The sequence below is a fragment of the Denticeps clupeoides genome, chromosome 8 (assembly GCF_900700375.1).
Source record: "Denticeps clupeoides chromosome 8, fDenClu1.1, whole genome shotgun sequence".
In the NCBI taxonomy this organism is placed as follows: Eukaryota; Metazoa; Chordata; class Actinopteri; order Clupeiformes; family Denticipitidae; genus Denticeps; species Denticeps clupeoides.
Genome location: NC_041714.1, coordinates 3,806,397 through 3,820,029, shown reverse-complemented (window position 1 = coordinate 3,820,029; position 13,633 = coordinate 3,806,397). Strand labels below are relative to the sequence as shown.

The 13,633-nt window shown below is 44.0% G+C and overlaps 1 protein-coding gene across 1 annotated transcript; it reads right to left on the bottom strand.

Moving 5' to 3' along the window:
• Positions 1–591: 591 nt before the first annotated feature.
• Positions 592–11,947, bottom strand: mmrn2a (multimerin 2a). The gene is made up of 8 exons (XM_028989317.1): positions 11,641–11,947; positions 7,596–7,718; positions 7,160–7,266; positions 6,636–6,722; positions 5,805–5,987; positions 4,369–4,793; positions 2,802–4,272; positions 592–1,935 (listed from the first exon to the last, which is right to left on the bottom strand). The coding sequence occupies exons 1-8, from the start codon at positions 11,817–11,819 to the stop codon at positions 1,538–1,540; spliced, it is 2,973 nt and encodes a 990-aa protein (XP_028845150.1). The 5' UTR covers positions 11,820–11,947; the 3' UTR covers positions 592–1,537.
• Between the last annotated feature and the right edge of the window lie 1,686 nt (positions 11,948–13,633).

Genomic DNA, 13,633 nt, shown 5'->3' with positions numbered 1-13,633 from the left:
CCTGCCATGGAAGTATGTTTTAATTATTTGATCAGTATAGTGATCAGTTTTAAACAGTTGTCTCTGTAAAACCTTATGTTAAATATGTGCCTAGTTAAAAAGGGAGAGCAGTATACCAATGGATTCCTGTCCATTGCCTTTCAAACAGCTTTAACCTTAAAAGAGGTAGCATTTGGATACATTTATATTGCACTCATACAATTTCAGTCTAATTAAAGCTTTTGTTATATTCCTGAAAAATTAAAAATTAATGGAAAGGTATTGGGCTGTTACAGAGAAGACCTTTATCAATCGAAATGTTGCAACCACCATATATGCAGGTTGGGTCACCATAAGCAAACTTTTTTTTTTTTTATAAATAAGGAAATTGTGAGGTTTCTGGTTTCTATTAACCAGCTGTTACTCTTATGCCTCCTGCCTATGCAAAAAGTCTGCCATATTCAGCAATAGTGGTTTGTTTTATGGCCTATAGCAGAGTGATTTTGTTTTAAAACCCTTAATGAATTTTATTTTCTTGTCACAACATGGCATTCTACTTGATATCAGCAGTTTGTCAGAAGATGTGATTTTCATACAGTTTTTACAGAATTTATGAGCAAGTAGTAGTACAGGTACTCAACATGGGAATGCGTACAGAAAGATCTTTATTTGGATTATGGATTATATCCACTCACTTTCAGCTCTGTGTGAAAATAACCTCTATATTAACATTTTTGAATACATATGTCACATGCCCACCCCCTGTTTGTAAAATAAATATATTACTTTTACTCCATAATATGCTATTCATGTGGAAGACTGAGTTCTCATGAAATGGTACAGATGTAAACATTAAAATAGCAGTCGCAACTGCAGTCCCTCTTAAAGTCCACTGCCTTCTCTTTTGGTACATGCTGAATTTATGTCTGACTTTGCAAATGCAAGTGTTCTGGTGCACCTCACTTTCCTCTGTGTTGTAATGTTTGTAATTTTACTCTTGTAGGGGGTAAAAAAAAATTAAAATGTCCTTTTGCCATTAATGTAGGTGTGTATGAGGTACAATGGACGGTGCCTGCAAATGTGTGTATGTGAGTGCACTTACAGGTGTGCACATTAATGCCTGTATACGTACGTCCAAGACTGAATCAAGCATACTGTACATATGTTAGATATTTAAATATACTTCTGCATAATAGTCTGTAATATGCCGGAACGTTATCTACAATATCCCCTAATGTGTAATTAAGAATGGTTTTCTTTGTACAGCATCTGGTTTGAAAGGTGCCTTATTAGTTTGCTATGGAAAAATACTCTGTACAAAAAGTCATTGTATCACTTTTTAAGTAAATAACCTTATTTTAGTACACTACATTGCTGTCTCTTTATTTTCATTTGTGTCATTAGTGTCATTTATACTTGTGAATGATGACAGGTAATACAGCATGTCGGGCACGGCCTTGTAGATTGAAAACACAACTCTGTCTCTACGCACACAGCACAGCCCATGCTCACTCTCCTGGACTTTGTCAGCTTTCTCCTGTTCATTTCAAGTGAAGGCTCAGGTGGTCTGGTAGAGCAGAAGCCCAACGAACGTGTTATCATGTGGCCTGCTGAGCTCCAGGGCTCCCTGGGCCAGCTCCAGATGCAGATGCTCCCCCTGCTCCAGCTCCAGAAGGCACACGCGACTGACTGTGCCACCTGATCTCCTCAGGCCTTGGCTCAAACTTGTTTCTACCACTTTCTCTCTCCTCAGGTTCACTAGGAAGGGGCCAGGTCTGGTTTCCAGAGTTACTATGAAGAGGTAAATGCCTTTGGTTGGTGCCTTGAACACGCCAGTTTTAGGGCAGTACATCTGCCCACGGTCCAGGACCATTTCCTCAAAGATCATTACATCACCTAGATGGGTGGTGTTCTGTGCTCTGTACACAAATGCAAGTTGGCTGTATGAAGGGGTACCTGGCAGGAGAGAAGACAACAGGTAATATTTTTAAATGACAATGAGGGGAAACCTTTAGGCTGAAGTTCTCATTTGTGTTCTCTAGAGAGAGCCCTGGTATAATTTTTTTGTTTTACTCTTTCTAAGCGACCCTCATTTTTCTAACACATGTTCCTCTAGTGTCATGGTGGCATATCCATAAAATTCTAACTTCCTTACCCACTAGGCCACCACTGCCCCAACTGAATGCTCCTACTCTGCATGTTCAATGTGCATGTGCAACATCAAACCTCTGTCTTTGAAATTGCACTTTCCAGTCACTTAAATATGCTGCCACAAAAGATAGAGCGCCCGGGGAGCAGTGTGTGGAGATGGTATCTTGCTCAGTGGCACCTTGGTAGACCTGAACCAGCAATCTTCCGATTAGATCTGTTCCTTTACCCATTAGGCCAACCACTGGCATACCGAAGAATTGTCAAATTCAAGCTCCCTGAATTTAATTATAAACCAAAAACATGTGTTAAAGTGTTCTACAAGTACTGGTGCCAGATTTTATCCCTTGAAAATTTGAAGGACCTAGCTGAAATACCTTTTTTGAATACAGTTTTCTCAAGGTGGCTCCCCAGAAAACTCAAATGGGCCTGAAGTTAGTTGAAAAAGATATTATAATATTTAAGTTGCTATTTTGTTCATGTTGATTCTCATAAGTAAAATGTAGACCAGGATTATTGCAGTGGAACAATAAACAATGTTATTTATTTATTCATTTATTTATTTAAATGCTTTTTAACATGCATTTTTACAAGTGTATTCTGAATAAATGTTCTTTTCTATGTATTGTAAGGGAATCCTATTCTGATTGATATCACTGGTGATGGAATCTCACCTGTTTCTAGCGATGCGTCCTTCTTGGAGCGAGTCTTGGCTTCTGATTGGCTGTGCTTCTTTGCTTGCCTATTTCTTTCTTTCACCTTGTTCCTTCTCAGCAATTCTAACAGTTTATCCAGGTCCACTGTTGCTTCAGAACCAGCAAGATCTTCTGTATACCTGAAGATCTTTCTGAATAGCTTCAGGTGATCCTCTAGTCCTCTACGGAGGAAGGCCACCTCTGAATGCAGATCTACTCCTTCACCACCTGAAGCAGCATCTGTGGTGCAGGTTCCAGGGCAAGGTTTGGCCTCACTTTTGGTGACCCTGGCTTCAAGCTCATCTACTACTTTCCGCAAAGTCCAGAAATCATTGTCAGAATATTCTTCTGACAAATGGTACTGTGGATCGCGGCTCTTTCTGAGTCCCGTCAGAGCCCAGTCAGACAGTACAGAGGGCTCATCTGCCACCTCTGACACATCAGCCTGACTGGCCTGCAACAGGGAGGTGACCGTAAGTCCCTGTCCATCTAGCTGCTCTTTCAAAGTATTAACTTTCTTCATCAAATCAGAGATGGCGTACTCATTCTGCTCATCCATGGGTCTTTCCAGGAAAACCAGAACCTCTTCTCCAAGGATAATTTCCAAAACATCACTGTGGCGAATGGCATCTTTAAGGAGAGACTCAAAAGAGCTGGCCAGGCGCCCCATCTCGAGCACTTTGTCATCTGCCTTCAGCTGCAGCTGTCTTAGGTTCTGCTGGTTGCTCAATAGTGAGGTCTGCAGAAGGGACACATTGAGGGTCAGTGCCCTGTTTTGCTCCTTCTCAAAAGCCAGGGCTTTTCGAACCTCCATTAGGCCATCTTGAAGGTCTTCTACCAAGGGCTCCCAATCCTTCCAGCGGTCCTGGCCTATATCTAGCCCACCTTCTATAGCTAGCCTGTTCTCATTAGCCAGCTCTGTCACATTCTCAACAGCATTTCCCAACTTTAGGACAGAGTTCCTCAAAGTGCCGCAGTCACAAAGAGAGCTGAAGTTTTTGTGGAAGTGCTCAAACAGGTAGTCCACATCCATTTCCAGTTCATGTAGCATGTCTGCATGTTTGGTGATGTTCTGGCCCAGCTGGTTGACACTCTGGAGCACTGCCACCTTTGCAGCCTCAACCTCCAGGCCAGTTTCCATGAACTGGATTTGGCTTTTCCGACGCGTCTTATCAATTTGCTCTTCCATATGGCGGAAACCCTTCTGGAGGTCATTGATATTACCATTCATTAGTTGCTGTTCCTCTGTAAGTGCGGTCAAGTCCACAGTGTTATTGACCACCTTGTTGTCCAACCGGGTGATTGCTTCCCAGACAACGGAGTCTCCATTCAGGAGAGGCAAGTGCTGGTCAGTCCCTTCCAGCTCTACCACTCTCTGCAGTTCCTCCTCCAAATGCTCCTGGCCCTGCTTCAGCTCCACCAGAGATGAGTTTAGAGATTGAAGTTCGATCTGGAAAGCAGATACAGAAAAACAATGTTATGATTCCCACAAAGGTAATAAAATGGTCTCTTCTTCTTTCAAGAAAATGTTGATGTGCAGACTGACCTGTAATGTTTTCTGGTTTCTGTCAAGCTTGAAGTCAATGTCAGTTTTGAAGTTAGTGAGGTTGTGGTGCAGCATGGCATGCTGGGAGTGCAGCTTCTCCTCCAGCTGGTTGTGCTGGGAGGTCATCAACCTCTTCATTATATCAATCTGTTGGACTGTCTCCTTAATTTTGCCATCCAGATATGCTTGTTCAGTTTCCTCCTCCCCTCCATGACGTAGAGAATCATGATCCTCCAATTCTTGTCTGAGCTGAAGCTGCTTCACATCCTGGGAAAGGCCTTGGACCTCCACAGCGAGACGCTCCAGGGTGCGGTTAAAGCCGTCCAGCACTGGCTGGACCTGAGACATCAGCACAGCAGTTACATGCTGCAGGAACCCAGTGCTGGGATGGAAGGACAGGGGTGTCTCGCCAATGCTCACTGCACCTGAGGTGTGTGCACATATTAGTATTCAGATATTGAATATGTTTTTAAAATACACATAACCTAGACATTTAGCTGCGTCCCCAGGGCAGCCATTTGAAATGTTTTCCAGTGTGTAAACTCAATGTGTGGACAACAAGGCCATCTTGAAGGTCTTCTACTGAGGGCTCCCAATCCCTCCAGTGGTCCTGGCCTATATCTAGCCCCCCTTCTATAGCTAGCCTGTTCTCATTGGCCAGCGCAGTCACATTCTAAACTTCAGGACAGACTTTCTCAAAGTTGTCACAACCTTGTTGTCCAATACTTCTGTTGGGCCTGTATTTGGGACAGAGCTGCAGATTCCTTTATTCCAACTAGGTTAGTTAGTGCTGAAATATTGATACCAGAAAAACTTGTCATATGAGTTCTCTCTTGTAGTCATAATGCTGTAGTTCAATTCATTTCAATAAATAGATCAGATGGAATGTTTCCTTATGTGTGTTTATGTCTTAGTATATTCGCTTTAGGTATTTGTGCCATCTGCACAACCTTTTAAGGAAGTATATCATGTGTCCAAATGGATGAACCATGGGGTCAATCTCACACCATCACAATGACATAATGCTCCCATGCATGCAACGTATAGAGATGGCTTCTGGTTTCCATAAGAAAGAGAGGATTTCCTGGGAAGGAAGCTGTAATGTGAGTTGGGCAGAGCCTTTTTTATGGCTTCTAAATAGCACCTCCAATCGGATGTGACTGAGACAGGCTGTTGACTAGACTGCTGTTGATAACATCAATGCAAGTGTAGATTTGGTCAGCAGGAACTTAAATTAAGTGGGTGGATATTTAGTATGGGTCATTAATTATTATTCATTTTGAAGTGGTTTATTCTAATCACTTTTGATTTCACCTGACTAATTAAAAAAGCTAATTAAAAACCATTCATGCTTCTAGACACGAGGAGTGTCTTAAGGACAGCCAGAAATGCTCCATGATTGACCTGAACAGACATCGCCCGGTTTGCAGGCCTACCTTGTCCGTCATCGCTGTGACCATGCTGCCTGTGGTCGTGGCCTTGTGGAGGGCTGTGTTCGTAGTCGTATGTGAGATCTATGGAGGAGGTGTTGTCTTCCTGTGCCCCGCGGGCTTCGTATAGAGGGCTGCCCGACACCTCAAAGTCATTTTGCTCCCAGTGCTGGTCCTGAACTTGAGCACCTGAAAGTAGTGGAACTGTCATTCATTCACCACCATTTCAACACTTCAGCAGTATAATCTAAAGAGTATGTGAAGAAACTCTGGCCTGTGAGACACCTTTTTCATTGGCCTATTAAAGCGGAAGCTGAGTCGGAAGCTGAGTCAGCCAAACATGCAGTGGGGCAGGGTGGAGGCAGAATGGGAATTTGGGCTTTTGTCTCAGAACCTTTTGTGTTCATGTCCTCGAGCGGCCATAAATGGCAGAGGCTTATTTTTAGGGCTTCAGTATTTGGTGCGGACCTGAACATGTTGCCATAAGTTCTTTTTTTGTGTTTGATTTATGTTGGCAGTTTTCTGAGTTGGATTTATACAATTCTCTTGTGTGTGTGTATGCGTGTTTATATGTTCAGCCTTTGTTTCATTTTGTTTTGGGATGTCCATGTGAGCGGAGTGACTCACTCCCCTGTCCTGCCCTGTTTCGTGCCCTGAGAAAAATGGTTCACACACTCCTTCCTGCCTCCCAAGGGAGGTGAGGACCTTCCCACAACCTGCTAACCTTCCCACAAACGTTCCCTCGCCCTGCACCCCGTCACTTCCTCAGTTTGTTGTCTCGTCATGGCCGCATCCAGCCTGCAGGTAAACATGAAGCCAGATTAGGGTAATGATTACCTGGGTGGTGGGGTTGAGCTTGAGCTCCTCCTGGATTTTGTTCTTCTTCTCCAGTCGCCTTGAGGTTGGAGATTTGGTCGTCTGCAACTGGACAATCAGGAGGGGTGGGAGGGAGAAGATTCTGAAATAAGTTTCTTTGCATTTAATGCAGTGTAAAGCCATCTTAATTATACTAGAATCAAAAGCTGTCCTTTAATGGACTAAGGGCTAAGGGTCAGTTTGGATCAATTTCTCAACCACATTATTAACTAGGGGCAGTGAATTACAAAAACCTAGACACACATATGTCCTTAGGATCCGCCAAGGTGCCACTGAGTAAAGCACCGTTCCCACACACTGCTCCCCGTGTGCCTGTCATGGCTGCCCACTGCTCACTCAGGGTGATGGGTTAAATGCAGAGGACAAATTTCACTGTGTGCTGTGCTGTGCTGACAATCACTTCACTTTTATTTTATGCTAAGACTGACAAATGTTTACACAGTGGCTCAAGAAATCGTTACTAAATGAACATCTGATGCATCCACCTGATTCATCACAGTTCCGGCCTGTATGACCCGGACAGCAGCGCCACTGTAGTGCAGTGAAGACCTTCTTTTTCTGTCTGTACACTGGCCGGGTGGAGAGTTTGTACCTACACATACAAATAAATTACAGCAAGTTGTGTTTATCACAATCTCCGTGTAACAGAAAGTCAAAAATTGAGAACACCTCTCTCTGACGTGTATGTGTGTGTCCGGTCAATCAGCCACAACATTACAACCACCTTGTTACCGAGACACCTGCCAGTGGATATATTGGGCAGCATATGCAGAGATGGTTTTCTGAATTGTACACGGACAATATATAAGCTGTCATGTCTTTTACCTGAGGAACAGGGTGCACTATGGGGTAAGTGCGGTGTGCATGTTTATCTGACCTCATAGGTAATAATAAGTAGAAGGTTTTTTGTTGTGAACTCACATGATAAGTTGGCAGTCTGGAGTGCCACTGGGACAGGGACTCTGAGACTTGATGGTGTATTTTTCTGTACCACAGGCCAACGACACTGTGACAAGACGCTGGTACACAAACGCGCACCAGTTCCTGGAAGAGAAGGTAAATACCAACACAGAGGATTATCTTCATGATCTGAATGACTGTAAGACCTCAGGATGTTCTGGTAACCAGATTGAGGTTTGATGTTTTGTCTGCATTTCACTGCATTTCAGTATCATTCTTACTGATTTCATATCACAAGTCAATATCTCAGAGGGTCCAGGCCTTTTGCTTTTACTTTTTCATTTTAACATACTGGAGTCTTGTTTCTCAGACTGTGGCTCGCCACAGGGTGCATGCAGTGTTGTTATTATTAATAATATCCTCCATTACTGTGTGTGGGACTACCTTAATAACAGTGAATGACAGTAAGTTAGGCATAATATCATACTTGGAATAAAAAAATTAAATTGTCTCCTGTCTAGACTTGTTAAACAGACCTGCACTACTGCATTTTAATGTTAGTAGTAATGCTGCCACTTTCAGGGGGTGGCACTAGTAAGTCCCCGTTATTTCAATGGAATCTGAATATTTTTTTTCTGGCCACTTTAACCTTGTTACTAATTCACAGATGTCCAGTCATTTTTGTCAAGTAATTATGAGTTGGCAGACTCATGAGCTTATGGTTCAGTGTATGTTTTTTTGTAGTTCATTCCTTGTGGTTTATGGTTTTGTTTTGTTATTTTTTTACGTTACAGTTATGGCAGCGGAGTTCAGTTCCTTCCTGAAAACCAGTTGACATCTTTCCAAGGCCATTTGCAATATAACAAAGCCGAACTTGCTCAATCGACCCCATGCTCCACCCAAAGTAGTGGTGGTGTTGACAGAAAGGCCCTGAATGGTTTTCCTCCAGCTGCACTGTGTCTTTCTGTGTGACTCGTTTTGATGATTGACAGATGTCCACCAACCCAGCGTAACCTTCTAGAGAACCCAAACCAACAGGTTGAGGGACACTGTGTGTGCTTATACATGTTACAGGTATAATTTTTTTTTTTTTTGGAGAAGCGTCTTTTGCTTTTTGGGTGGGCTTGTCACAGCAACCCGGTGCAGAATATTACTTTCCTCCAAACTAAGAGAGAGATGAGTGAAGTCATTGTCCTGCAGCTGTTTTCCTCCCCCTGAACAGCCGCGTGATTGGGTACCGATCTGGAGTGACGCATGTTGTGATTGGAGTGGGGGGGGCGCAGTTAGTGTTGTTGCTGGCTCGCCTCTGACTCACAGGTCATTAACAGGGCAAGGTGAACCCACGCTCTATAATCCCCTCCACAAGTGGCTGTAGTATTGTTCCAGGGCCACGGGTTAATTGACTCTGTATGTCTCTCCATATAAAGGCCAGAATGAAGGGGGAGAGAAGATTTTATTAAACCAGCAAAGGATAAGATGAGGTTACTTCCTATGACAGGTTCATCTCTTATGAATCTGACCTCCTCTTAAGACCCAGTTGGGTTGGTTTTAGGTTGCAGTTCTCTTCCAGGCCAAACAAACACAATGTAATCTTGTTTTGGGAGGGGTACGTGTTCAAAGTGGCATACTTTTACTTTTAAACTTGAGGTTTTCCCAGAAAACTCATACAAAAATAACACATGTGACCAAAAATAATTACAGGCAGGGGTAGAAAATAAACCCAAATCACACAGAGATATCAGTCAATTTGTGAAAGAGCTTGGCCAAGATGGGTGCTCCTGGGGGACATGTCTTCGGATTGCTGGAGAAAGTTTTGGAGATAATGTGAGCCACATCAGGATCTAATAGGGGGAGGAAATGTTATTGCAAAATGAGCTCACTTTTGGCAAACCGGTGACACCGAGACCCCCCACATGTACTTCCTGCCTCGTCTCCCTGCCGTAAAGATCTAGTGCTGTATTCTCCTTCTTCATAGACTAAACATTCAAGTGGGCTTTTCTAATATGAGGAGCGTAATAAATACCACCGTGGAGGTCTCTTGCTGCAATACTGCAACTTGCGTAACCACACTAATGCTATACATTTATTTAAATTTTTTTTTTTATTAGTTGGAAAGGGGATCCACAGGACCAGGCCTCTATTATCATTATTTACCCACTTTTTCCTTTTGGGTTCTCTGCATTTTGTTATCTGTGGTATCCCTGAATTTCCACCCCTGCCTCAGTTGCCCCCCGATTGTCAGAAATGCCCCATGTCACTTCCTCCTGATCTTGGCTGACATAATCTCAGAGGGATATCCCCTCCTCTCCCAAACGATTAGCCCCGTCCTGAAAGGAAGGAAGTCTGTCTCTTTCTTGTTTTGTCCATCTGTCTTTCTTTTCATTCTTTTTTTCTTTCTCCCTCTCTCTGATCTCGGATTACCCACATCCTGGGATCCCCCAACAGAATGGAAGGCCACAGACATCTACGCACAGCCACAGGCCCTCAAAACCTCCTGTCCCCCTCTGTGTCAGTGGCCTTTCAGGATCACGTCCTGTATTGCATGCTCTCCATCCTCACACGCTGTTTCTGTTGGAACGCCTCACCGGTGCACTGACCTGGACAAGCCGCTCTCTGCTTTAATAAGTGATCTATCAGCGCAACAAAAAAGCTGCTGAAGACGTGTGCAGCAGCATCAAGCTTTTTGGACCATATGACCTCTGAGCCCTTGGTCACGAGATGTTGGGTTTGTAATGGTGAAAATATAAGCTCTTCTGCTTGAGAGTTGTAGCTGGGATGGATGAGGCGGTCCCTGTTACGTCCTGCTTTATTTAATTTAGCCGAAGATATTTTATTGGCTAGTTTACATTCACCTGCCTTATTCCAGCTAATTCTAATAAACTTAAAGAATGCACATAGACCAAGATACGATGGCAGTGAAAATAGTGACAAATCAAAGGTAAAACTGTGATTTTTTTTTAAACACAAAGCCATCATGATAAGACAACACTGTTGCATCATTCCACCTGTAATTAACCACAAATGAAAAGAGATTCCAACTGAAGGAAGGCAGAGATGCTGTAAAGAGACTACTGGTGAATTAGATAAGATGTCACATGACCTGCATCAAATCAATCAACAGAAATGACAGATTAATCAGCGATTGCAGCAATGTTTTTTTGCAGCCCTAAACCAAACAGTGAATCGGGGGGGGGGTTAGACCCTCAGGGAAAAGCTCTTTTGACTATGGGCTGGAGATCTGTGTTAGAATAGGAGCCACCCTCCTCACACCACTCCAAAACCCACTCACTTCCTCCTCAGCCCAAAGCTCCACCTGTTGTTTAACAGGGCTTTGTTCCCCACCTCCGTCCATGCTGCTGTAGGCATGCATTATCCAGTCACCTGGACCACAAGCCAGACACAACAAACCCAAGCCCTGTTTTTACCTTCGCCTCCATGTGGAGATTCATGAACGGCTCTTTGAGCTCCCAAACCAAGCGGCAGCGCCAGTCCATTTTTGCACGCACTCCAAATCTGGTCATCATTAACGTAATGGCTATGACACGGCAGATAAAGAAACCCCATTTCAGCTAAACTCATTAAGTGAACTTCTAACTGGCTCTTCTGAGTAGGACCCCTTGGGAGCACATTATCGGGGAATCAGGCAAGCTGTGGTGTGTATGTGGGTTCAAGTAACGACAGCCTTCGCTTGACCCTGGCTCCGGTGCAGATACGAATCTGTGACAGCAGCAACCGCTCAGATCACTTTGTGAAGTGCAGGAAACCATAGGCCCTGGTGTTTTGGGCAATTAAAAACATTACTATTGATTAGTCCTGCGCATGAAAAAACAGGCACATGCCTGTATAACACTTAGAGGGAGAAGTCAAGCAATAATCCAACAAGGAGCAGATCCATAGGTCTTCTGTTAGTTTTGTGTAGTCTCTCAGTCATCGTGGCAGTGATTATAGCAGATATTTCTACATTTCCAGATCCCACAACATCAGCCTGCACCAGGTTGACATTCCTCTTCACATGTGGTGTGAAGCTACATCTCATCAGCTTTCATCTTGGCAGGTAAAAACTCACCCAGTGCGAGACGTTCCCATCTGCCAAGATGAAGTCCCTCCAGAGGGCACCCTAGGTCCATCCTGGGCCAGAGTTTCACCTGGGTCATCCAGCTCTACCTCCGGGTCCCTGGCCCGTACGTCTGAGTTGGCTGCCATCAGCAAACCCGTTAAAAGCACCAGCTGGCCGACCACCTTCATACTGGCCTTCTTCCTCTGCTCACACTAGCTGCCAAAATGCATCAGGCCACTGCTGGACCACCTTTTTGTTTTAGAGCAGATTGCTTTTCGGAAAAATGCCCGCCTCCCCTGTCCAGTTTCTTAGACGTTGAAACCCCTCCCCATGTGCTCGGGTCCCATGTGCTCAAACTTTACTCCACCCTCCACCCACTCCTCTCTTCCAACAGCCTCCTCACCTCCCCCTCTGTTTCAAAACTCCCCAACAATCCTCGGAAATGAGCCACCCTCAGCCCCCCCACCACCCATCGTGGAAAGGTCGCAGGTCCTGGAACAATGAGCCTGTGCCGCACTCAGGCTTGTAGGCTTGAAGGTGCTGGAGATCCCACTCCACCCCCTCACCCCCCGGATAGGCCCTTGGAGGAAATCGTACATTTCTTTTGGCAGGTCACTGGAATTCAGATGCTCTTATCGCCACTGCTCTCCCTGCGTAGTGGAGCTCAGGAAAGGGATGTGAATGATATTGGATGCATTTTAAAGTAAAGGGCTTGGTGGTGAACGTTGGGGAGATGCAAGAATCAGTGATATTCATTTATGTCCAAAAGGTTCCTCCAGGAGCTCTTCCTCTCATTTTTCTTCCCTCCCTGTCTCACTCGTGTGGTTTCCCACACTGACAGATGGACTTTAATAGGACACATTCAAATATTTGGGAACCCCCACACATTGACAGCATAAACACTTGGTGTTTGAGGAAAAGGTGGACAATGTTTTAACAGAGACACTTTGACATTTTGTGTTACTGAGGAAACCAGAATCCACCCCAGCTTAAAAACCCCATGGTTGACTTTTACAAAGCATCTTACTAGAGGATATCAGGGCTATTTGTCTTTGTAATTTTGAAAGCTTGGTTAGCCACATGACATGGTATTTATGCCTCAGGGATGGGACGTAACACTTGACAATCGTATTAAAATAACGTATTAATCTTTATCTATGTTTTCTTTATTGGTCTTCTTTATTGGTAGAATAGTCTGAGAAACCATTTAACAGTTTATTATGTAGCTTGTACATGTTGCTGGTTCTAGTAACTTAAGTTAAGAAACCACAAGATTCGATCAAATGAGAATTTTCCATGGGGATCACCAGGTGGCGCTATTTATGCATTGTAAACGTGAGAGGTTGGTAAAGATGAGGGGCATAAAGCTTTGTCAGACTCACTTAAACATTTACATAAAATTAGGATGTGGCCTAGAGGGTAAGGAAGTAGACCCGTAATTGGAAGGTTTCGGGTTCAAATTCGGACCCGCCAAGGTGCTACTGAGGTGCACACACACATTCACTCACACACTCACACCGCTTCAGTCACCAATCCATCCAGTTTATGTGCCTTTGGACAGTGGGGGGAAACCAGAGAACCCGGTGGAAATCGGCACCAACATGGAGAGAGGGCATTTAAACTCCACACAACACAAGGTCTGAGCTGGGATTCGAACTCACAACCTTGAAGGTTCTAACCACAATGCAAAGTGAAAACTGACAGGATGAACAGAAGGATAAAGGTCTGCAGCATGAATCTAAAATTCAGCCTCGTCCCTGCTCGCAACAACTGCAAATATTCAAGAAAGTTAAAGCCAAGGAAAGGATAAAAATAAAATTGTGAGCAAATATTCTACTACTAATACTACTACTACTACTACTACTACTTATACAGCTACTACAATAACTACTACTACTGGGTGGGTGGTAGTAGCCTAGTGGGTAACACACTTGCCTATGAAGCAGAAGACCCCGCTTACTACCATTGACCTGTCCCTGTAACTACTGATTGTAAGCCGCTC

What these genes read in the sequence shown, in the direction of transcription:
- mmrn2a (XM_028989317.1), bottom strand. Translation starts at nt 11,819, where the DNA reads ATGAAGGTGGTCGGCCAGCTGGTGCTTTTAACGGGTTTGCTGATGGCA. An exon ending in GAAACCAGAAAACATTACAG is followed by an intron (nt 4,273 to 4,368) that starts GTCAGTCTGCAC and finishes TCTGCTTTCCAG; the next exon opens with ATCGAACTTCAATCTCTAAA. An exon ending in GGACGCATCGCTAGAAACAG is followed by an intron (nt 1,936 to 2,801) that starts GTGAGATTCCAT and finishes CTCTCCTGCCAG; the next exon opens with GTACCCCTTCATACAGCCAA.